The sequence below is a fragment of the Pyxicephalus adspersus genome, chromosome 7 (assembly GCF_032062135.1).
Source record: "Pyxicephalus adspersus chromosome 7, UCB_Pads_2.0, whole genome shotgun sequence".
NCBI lineage: Eukaryota > Metazoa > Chordata > Amphibia > Anura > Pyxicephalidae > Pyxicephalus > Pyxicephalus adspersus.
In genome coordinates this window covers 48362540-48372205 of record NC_092864.1, presented here as the reverse complement: position 1 = coordinate 48372205, position 9666 = coordinate 48362540, and the positions used below count along the sequence as shown (strand labels likewise).

At 43.4% G+C, this 9666-nt stretch overlaps 1 protein-coding gene across 3 annotated transcripts in view; it reads left to right on the top strand.

The window, feature by feature from the left end:
* Nucleotides 1-733: 733 nt before the first annotated feature.
* The window catches only part of SP3 (Sp3 transcription factor), a 19725-nt gene continuing 10792 nt past the window's right edge, over nucleotides 734-9666 (top strand). Inside the window, exons 1-3 of one of the 3 annotated variants that reach the window (XM_072418352.1) lie at nucleotides 734-1494; nucleotides 1672-1790; nucleotides 8988-9050. In XM_072418352.1, the coding sequence (XP_072274453.1) occupies nucleotides 1488-1494; nucleotides 1672-1790; nucleotides 8988-9050 (189 nt within the window). In that variant the 5' untranslated portion in view covers nucleotides 734-1487. Of the gene's footprint in view, nucleotides 1556-1671; nucleotides 1791-8987; nucleotides 9051-9666 lie in introns of all 3 variants that reach the window. The other 2 variants (XM_072418353.1, XM_072418354.1) reach the window with 2 other exon arrangements.

Genomic DNA, 9666 nt, shown 5'->3' with positions numbered 1-9666 from the left:
TTCCTGGTGGTTGTTTATCAATCTGTGGAGGATTGCTGAACAATGGAGGACTGCAGTGCACATCAGCTTTTAATCCAACACTAGCACATCCATTCAGACCTGTGTAGGAAGCTTTAGAATATGTCAGCTTTTAAGGGGGTCCCCATTGTGATTCACCTTGATTTGGAGTGGAGGGACCCAACATATCTTGTTGTAAGATTGTAAGCTCCTCAGGGCAGGGTCCTCCCCTCCTCCTGTGTCACTGTTGTTATTTGCAACCCCTATTCAATGTACAGCGCTACGTAATATGTTGGCGCTATATACTGTTTATTAATAATAATAGCCCCTTTTTATCAAGAGAAGTCACCAGCTGCAGTCCAAGTTTATTAATAATCATCTGAAAGGTGTCCCCAGGACATGAGCTGACAGGAAGTCATTTTGTGGGGACACTTAATAAAAGCCCCCCCCCCCCCCCCTCTTCCTGTTGTGATTCAGGGAAAGGAAATGAAGAGACGTTTCCCAACCAATACAGCAATAAACAGGCTGGGGGTTTAACCTTTCCCTACACTATCCAAAATGTAAAAAAGTCCCTATGCCTAGCACTAGCAAATAATTATTAATTAGATTGTAGTACAATGACAGGCTGTGTACTGGTAGATGTATAAAATAGAACAATTTGGCTGCACTATTATTATGTTACACAGGTTAACTTTTAATACGTGACTCCAGCATTCCAATCATGGGCCTAAGTAAATAAGATGGAGTTCTGCTTTAATATTTCATCTTTGGTGTGTTTCACGCTGTTAGAATGAGCATCTGCCCCCATACAGAGCCGTGGCCGCCATTTTGTAGACAGGACCTACACTCAGCCTATCACTTCCATAGGAACGCGGGTCACAAGTTCTCAGGAAGCGGCTGGCTGAACGCTGCTGTCCGTACAACAAAATGGCCGCCGCCGTACGGCACATAAGTGCGCGGTTCCAAAGCACGCTAGTCACCAAGAGGCCCAGGCAACGAGCGCACACCGGGCCTGCAGCCGGCTATAATTCAACCCAGGCACGGCTCTTCCTCCCGCTCATTGTCTGCGATAGTAAACACAGTGAGCGCGCACGTCACGCAAACTTCACAGGAAGCCCGCGTAATAGGGTAAAAAAAAAAAATCCCGGATATGGAATGGCACTTCTCTCATCCAATCAGCGACGCTCGACGTTCTCCCCTCCGCCAATAGTAGCATAGAGCGGGGGCGGATCTTCCGTACGTCTGACGACACACGTCCCCCGTACTGGCTGCAAGCCCCACCTTTTGTGTTTCCCCGCACCGTCAATCAAAATAGGAAAAAAAAAACGCGCCTGGTTCTCTCCGTCCGCAGCGCGCCTGTGATTATTATACTCTAATCATGTCACGCGTCCAATAAAGCCACCGCGGCCTGCGCAGCCCTGCCCGGGCCTGTTGGCTTTTTTTCTTTCTCTTCTCGGGGATTGTTTTCCTTTAATCCTGCCACAAACACAATGACCGGTACGTAAAATAGGCGCCCGCCCGCGGCTCGCCGGAAAACACGGCCGGGCGCAGCTTTGTGGTGAGAAATGTGTGAGGGAGGGGGGAAGCGGAGCCAGGGGAGAGAGGAGGGGGAACCCCGCAGAGGCTCCAGTAATGGCGCTGACTCTGTCGTGTTTGTCTCTTTTGTCCCCTCAGCTCCCGAGCAGCCCGTCAAGAGGGAGGAAATGGCCGCCATGGAGGTGGACGGGCAGAGCGAGTATCTGCAGCACGGCAACAGCAGCGATGACAGCGAACACGGCGGCGGTGGCGGCCAGGTAAGAGCTAGGCCGCAGGCTTGAGGCCTTCCCGTCCTTCCGGGCAGCTGGCGCGCGGCTCGGGCCGGCACGGTGACAGGCGGGGGAGGGGGGGCACCGGGCACAAAAACACCCAAAAATAAAGGCCACATGAAGCGTCCTTCCTGTGTCAGCCCCGGACTAACGGCCACCCACTTCTCTCCATGTGAACCCGCCCATTGTGGGTAGGACGCTCCGCCGTCAGCGCTCGTTCGGCTGCGGGATCGGCGGAGGGGAGGGAGGGTGGTAGCGGTGCTGATGCCGGAGCGGTAAGTGATGAGCCAGGGCTGGATCGTAGACAACCCCCCTAGGGGGAGGGAGGGCAGATGTCCTCGTGAACCCCCCACCTACTCCTCGGCTCACCCATCCCACCGCTCCTCCTCCCTGGTGGCCGGCTCTGGAGGGGGTCACCCCTTTCACCAGCGGCCCTCACCTGGGGCACTGCAAGTGCCAGCGTGCCTTCCCCGGTATGTGCAAGGCCCAGGCTTCCGGGCAGCTGCCTGCACCTTGCCTCGGGGTATAGGACACACGATGCCCCTGTGCCCATAGGCCTGGGGGCAGTATAGGGGCAGCTGGGGCCCAGGTGGGGTGAGTGTCCCTGTGCCCATCATAGGGAAGTATGACAGCTAGCCCCTGTGACCATAGGATGCATGTAACCTGCTGCATGTGTCTTGTATATGGGAGAATATGGTTTTATCTCTTATTTGTACATACTTGGTGTCTGTGTAGTGTTAGGACAGCTGAGCATGCTACAACTTCCTTACTTATCTGCAAATCCTGGGCCTCAGGGTAGTGCCAGCCGAGGCAGGGATCACATGACCGTTGGCTGCATGGAAGCTGCAGGTTGTCTTGCCATATAGGGGAGAGTTGTTTGGTGTCCTACAGCTCTGTACCCTATGTCTTTACTGCAGTGTTGGGATAACTGCCAGACCACATTGGCATGTATGATGTGCCCCTTGTTTATTCTAAAAGTTTGGTCATCACAATGGTGCCGGCTGAGGCCCAAACACATGTTCACCCGTCCTGGGAGTCACATGACCATTGGGTACGGCCACAACCGCAGGTTGTCTTGTGTATAGGAAACAATTGTTTTGTGTTTTATATGTCTGTATCTCTTGTCTTTGCTGCAGTGGCTGTTGAAAGTCGTGGCATATATTATGTCCCCCTTGGTTATTATGGAAGCTTGGTCATCACAGTAGTGCCAGCTAGGGCTCGGGCAGCTTTTATTATTTGCATAGTGCATGACCATTGTGTGCTTATAGTGCCACATAAAATGTGCTGCACAGGGCATGGGACTATTGTATGCCTTACACAGCAAATGCAACTGAACATCATGTTAGTTTGCTTGTAGTTTTGGCACAGCAATGTTTCAAACTTCCACAGATGTCTTTCTTTCCGGTCTATAAGAAATGTCTACTCACAATGTCGTGGTTTGGGTGCCAAGTGGTTTCAGCAGGGTTTTGTCTATAGGGTAGTACCCGCTGGGGCTGTGTATAGCCAGGGAATGCTTAGTATCTTACTGCTGCTTGGTATGTGAGATCATTGTCTGCTCATAGCCCTTGTATTGGATATTGATCACACTGTAGTGTGTGGATAGCTGAGGCTTAGTCTGCAGTTCCTGTGGGATTGTAGGGTCTGGCTTGTCACACCTCCATGATTTATGTGCTTGGTGACTTTAGTACTTTAGTATTGACTTGGTCATCAGAGTAGTGTTCATGGAGATTATAAGAAGATGTTTTTTCAGCAGGCCATCAACATACAAAGCTGCCGGGTCCCAAAATTTCATGAACAGTTGAAATACTTGGAGGCAGCAAACAAACGACTTCTTAAGCATCCGATTGCCAATCACCAAACCAATATAAAATACTTACAAAACTTCATCAAATAACCTTTATCCTAGAATTACATATTCAATAAAGTTTGTATTTGAAACATTCAGGTAAAACCACCTATGGCTCCCCAGCTGTCTGCATGACCAGGGATCTTATACTTACATAGCTGAATCCAGAGGCCGTCTTGTGTCCTAATGCTGCTCATACACAAGGTAGTTATCTGTGCTTTTATTCTCATGTAAAGTCATTTGGATGCAGCATTATGCCACCTGAATCTTCTGGTCTGCACGGAAGTAATGTGTTATGACAACTCTTCTACCTGCTAAAATCTGGATTGACTACAGTAAGGTGCGAGTTCAAGCTGTGAGGCCCTGGTGTGTATAGATGGTAACAAATGCTGGAAGGCCTCCAATATCTCACAAATATGAGTGGAGGCCCAGGGCTTTTCCCAGTTCTTTTATTCATAGAGAATTGTTGGCTGACCTTGAACATAATCCTGTTATTACAAAGCATATCAACTCTAAAGAATTAACTACATATTATTTGGTGGATTTGTTTCTTTATAGCAGAAAGTGTTAGATTTCCTGGCTCTGTTCACATGGGCTTCAGCTGTATCAGAGCAGTGTGTACAGTATGCATTTACAGAGCTTTTGTTAAAGCATACATTTTTTTTTCAAATTTGTGGAATTCAAAGCTTGTGGAAAGCCTTCCTGCAGCTTTCCTAAAACTGTGTCATCTGTAAACAATGGCTGAAGAGTTTTAGGTTCTTGTATGTTTTGTTTGCTAAATATTCTGATACAACATACATACATATATCACTATATACCGTAATAGCTTGTCAAAGTAACCCACCTCTTCTGTGTGCTATAGATCTGGGATTATTGATCTCTGTGCCCCTTGCAGTGCTGAGTGATTCCTCCTGCTAACTTCTTGTTCATTTGTGGAAGTTACCAGGAGAAGCCATTCACACTGAGGACACGGGAGATCACGCTCCAGGAGTCTTGTTTACCTTACAGTCAGGGTAAGTATTGAAAGTCTCGGTTTATGGGTAGCATTCTTTGAAAATTTTAGATGACAGGGTCTCTTTAAATTATTTTGCCCACATATTTGTATTGTATAAATCTTTCTTTTAGTTGCTCATGATATAAAATTTCTAGGTGCCCCTTTACGTTTTTGAACATTCATTCATTTAGTCTTTGCTTGCTTCAGATTCTCAATGTAAGTGAATCAATAAACAGATCTGTTAAGCAAATTATTGTGCTTTATAAATGTTTGATCCTTAAGGCTGTAATAAGGCCGTAGGAAAGTGCCCTGCCTATAAAGAGTGGGATCTTATTGTGGAAATTGTCTTAGAGGCTTTTCAATGCCCATCCAGGACAAAGCGAGGGATTTGTTTATTTCCCACCACTTCTGTTACTGTCTTCTCCTGAGCAAAATATCTGAAACTTTCAGGTATGGATAAGGTGTGAGTTTCCAGGTCCAAGTAAACTAACTTTTCCTTTTTTTTTTAATTTGGCTGGTAAGGTGTGGGGTATTTAAAATAACCTCTTTGCCCTACATGAGTAATTGTAGTCCGATTACAGGAAGATATGTGTGTGCATTTATTTTAGTTTTGATCTTAGCTTCCTTTTATTCATCTTTCTTGTAAAGTTTAAAGAATGAAAAGAAAGTTGTCCTTATGGTTGGAGATGGTGATTTTGATTCATAGTCCAGTTAGCAGGTTGCAGCGTGGTGACTTTGGAAAAGCTCATTGCTGAACCACAAAATCTATGCACTGCCTGCCTAGCTATGTGCAGTCAGAAAAGTGCTGATATCATAAGACTGGCTCCACAATATGACTTTTCCTAGGTAAATCCATAGCTTATATTACAAGTAAAGTATGAAACGGTTTGGTTGGAATTTCTATTAAAGAAAACACTGCTGCTATTAGAAACTGTTACTTAGTTTGTAAAATTTAGTTCAGGTTGGTTTAGGCAACCCTGACAGATATTCTTATTCAGATGCCTTACATTTTGACACCTTGTAAAATGACAATAATAAATCTGTTAAGATTTCTTTGCATGCAGTTGATTGCTGTAATGTTGCACATGAGGTTCCTAAAGAGGAACTATACTCAAAATTAAAGAACAAAACAAAAACATTCGTACCTTCTATCCCCTAGGGTACTCTGATCACTCCGGGGGGTGTCCGGCATCTGGTCCTCCGTCGTCTCTGGAGCTGGCGCTCCGGGCGTCGCCATCTTCGTCTTTTCTTTTGAGTTCTTCATCCTACATCACCCGACCCAGGGGCAAGATCGGGAGATGTAGGTTAAAAAAAAATGCAGATCTCACTGAGCATGTGTGAGATCGGCAAATGTTTCTGTTTGAGCAAAAAGGCTTCTTCTGCCCATGCTCAAGATGCTCGGGCATGTGAAGAAGGAGCGCCCAAGAGCCTCCCCGAATGCTTGATGTAGGTATCCCAGGAGGCTTTGCGCTCCCATTCATTCTCGACTGCCTAAGCGGCTGAAAATTGGGGGGCGGTGCTGCACCCCCTTTTTTTTTTTTCTTAAAGGATGTTGCACCTAAAAAAATATTTTTACCTTACATAAAATGGGTCTCTACCCTTTTAGGTGAAGTGAAAATTCTGAGTGTAGGTACGCTTTAAGTCTGGTGAGATATATAATGTATTTTCTGTCTAAAAGGTTTACACTTTTAAGCCCCGTGTTCCTTGCCCCAGGCTGTAGTTTGATGTTCCTCTTTTGCCAAATAAAGGTAAAAACGCATTACATTACATTCTCTTACTGAATGCCAGAACCCTTACTGCCCACAGAAGTTGTATCCTTTGACGGTAGAATGTCATAGTAGCAGGAGGAACTTTTTTTTTGGATGCAAGTCGATGCCCTGTATACTGCCTGGGCCTAAAAATTATTTTAAAGATTCACACAGGTTAGTTACAGAGGTGTGTGTAAATTGCTTGTTTTACACCTCACATACTGTTTAAGAATATGTAATGGTTAAATGCCTGTAGTCTGGCCAAATGAACTTAAGGGTGGTCCAAATTTGGCTGTGGCCTCTTGTTTAATAGAATATTCCTCCATGAATAGGATTCTTTTTACCTATGGTTGTATGATAGTGTGGGGAAATAACAGGGTCCGCTGGAACATTCAGCAGATTTTTCTGATTAGCAGCAATAGAATACTGGAAATCACACACTGTTACTTAAAAGTAAAAACAAAATATTCCTTTTGTCTATAGCAGAGCCCATCAGGTTTGATTACGTTTTTGCAAGTGGTTAATACTAGCCATTTTATTAGTCATTTGCTAAATGAAACCCAGCAGGTTTATATAAGAATGGCCATTCCTATCCCACATTCACCTTCGATATAATCATGTGCATTAAAACCGTAGTTAACAAATCACAGCCACTAGTACTTATCCCTGCCTGTGCATTAGAACCTTATAGACCTCTGAGGCTCTGTTCTAAACCTGGACATGTAGGTAGAAAACCCCATAGAAGTTGATGGAGCTCCAATGGAGCTTTGTGCTGGCAGGGAAATATGACAAGCAGCTGTAAGATGTTCAGGCATTTAATTTTATTTTATTGCAGAAATTACATTGTCCTGTAGCCAAGAACCTGTCTGCTCACAATTTTTTAATTTTAAAACTGTGTTTCATAGGCAAAATGTAGGCAGGTGTTTAGATTCATTAGCAGTTGCTTGTCCTTCATTGGCAGGTACATGAAAAGGGAATGAAAACAGGACCAATTCAGAAGACTTGGGTTAGTAGTATCTGATGTGAATGCCAGAATCACCTGTAATCAAGCCCCCTCCCATTATCAATAGTATCTGTGCATATTGGAGGCTGTCCGTTACCTTCATTCCTAAGGCTTTAATCACACTATGTGGTGCATTCTGATATTGTGGGAACAAGGCCTTGGAGCCTAAAGGCAGAAATGTCCTGAAGATCATCTTAGCAGTTATCCAAAAATGACCAATACATATATTGAGCATTTGGAGAGTGTTTTCCTAGCTCTTTTAGTCTTAAAAAAAAAGAAAAGCTTTATGATGCTTTCCTTTCTACCTGAACCATTGAGTGGACGAAATGTGTTGCATTAAGTTAGCCCTCTCATTTCCTTGCACTGTCAAATGCATTAAAATGCACAAAAGGTGTATTCACCTCTCACAGCAAGGCTGCACGCCAGTCCACCAATGTGCTTTTCAGACACCGCTCCCAAACCTGCACCAAACGGTGCCAGAACACCAACCCATTTTAGAAGAGCTGATATAACGAGTTCTCTAGTTTTGGTCACTTGTGTTGTGACACAGAATATTGTGCAGAATTTGAGGATGTGGTAAGTGTTAGGTTTTCAGAATGATGGTAAAGAATTTATTTTTACCTCAAATGCATGTGAATGGCAAAGACCAGTTTTTACACATTTTACACATCTCGGTTGAAGGCACAAAATAATGTATAATGTGATTGTAAACGGTTTAACTATCACATCTGACACATGGCGCTTTGACTGCCACTATTAAAAGTTAGCAGACACCTGGTTGTTTCTCTGGCTCTTTGCTTCAACACATTGTGTGTGTGTGTATATATGTGTGTGTGTGTGTGTGTGTGTATATATATATATATTATATATGCAGAATTTTTTTTACAGTTTAGGTATTCAAGTCTGTACTTGGCAAACCCATCTTTTGCTTCAATTAAAACAGAGGGTCTTTTGGGTTAGGTCTTATCTGTGTGTCTCCTCCAATAAAAGTTCATATATTTTTACTTTTATAGGTCTAACTGTTTGTTTGGATGGGCACTAGTATCAAGGTCTTAGCATTATGTAAGCCTTTCTAAAGTTCTTTGCTTGGAAATGATTCATTGTAGCTTTAGCTTTGAGTTTGTCTTTTTGCATTCTCCATGTGATTCCTAACCACTTTCCAAGTTCCTGCCGATGAAGATAAACTAGTCTATAGTTGGGCAATTCCTCATACTTCATAGTGAGTACATTTTGTTGATCTTATGAATCTGTTCTAAAAGTATTGGTGTATGTATGTGGTCAGCCTGTCATTTTGTTGTACCTGGCTGCTTGCTCTTTCGTTTTCCTTATTTGGTTGAATTATAACTTTGCATTAACCAAATACCTGCATTTTGTTAAGGTAAAGCCCCCCCCCCCTCCCCCAATTTGAGCCCACTTCATATTTGTCTTTGAGCAGTGAAGCATTTTCTACAGCACAGAATCAAATGGCAAGTGGCTGCAGATCTACTCAAATGATTAGTAAGAATGTTACCTACTTTGGCTGCCATGAAAATTTTGAAGATTAAAATAAAAATTATAATAAGAGCGGTGTTCATATTCAATGTCCTTTTTTCAGGTGGTACATGGAGGAGGTGATCAGCACTGGGGTGCCCAGCAGACACTGCAGACACTGACATTAGTAAGCAGGAGCATATACTGTTAAAACGCTGATTATATATGGTTTTCTGGTATAGTAAGGGACTCTGACTTTATTGCTGCAGCAAATTTTCTGGGATTTAATCGGCAGGGTAAAGTTTTTGCAGGTTACCTTGGGTTATTATGCTTAGAGAGGCAGAAAATGAACTTTATACATTGATAGTGTATTTTCAACCCAAAAAGCTTAAATTGCATATCAGCCAGATGTTAACTCACCTTCTGTATGCTAATAGTAGAAAAGTGCTGGCTGATCATGTATTTGAAACAAAAGGGTGGTGTTTTATCAGAGGCAAATGGGTGAACAGCTGTTATATCAAAGCAGGAAAGTGTTACCAAAAACATAATAACATCTGTGATAATTTCTAGGTGTGGTGAACAAGCTGCATTTCTGGACTGACCAATACAGAGTCTGTTGTAATAAACTTCAGCTCTTAGTAGTGAACATGTTTTATATTTTGCCTTTCCATCTTCCTTTTTCCTTCATTACCATTCTAATGAAATGATCAAAGAACCATTCCCTTTTTAACTTATTTTTTACATAGCCTATTTTGTCATCTTCACTTGGTCTTGTTGCTCTTCTGTGTAATGCAAGCTCACTA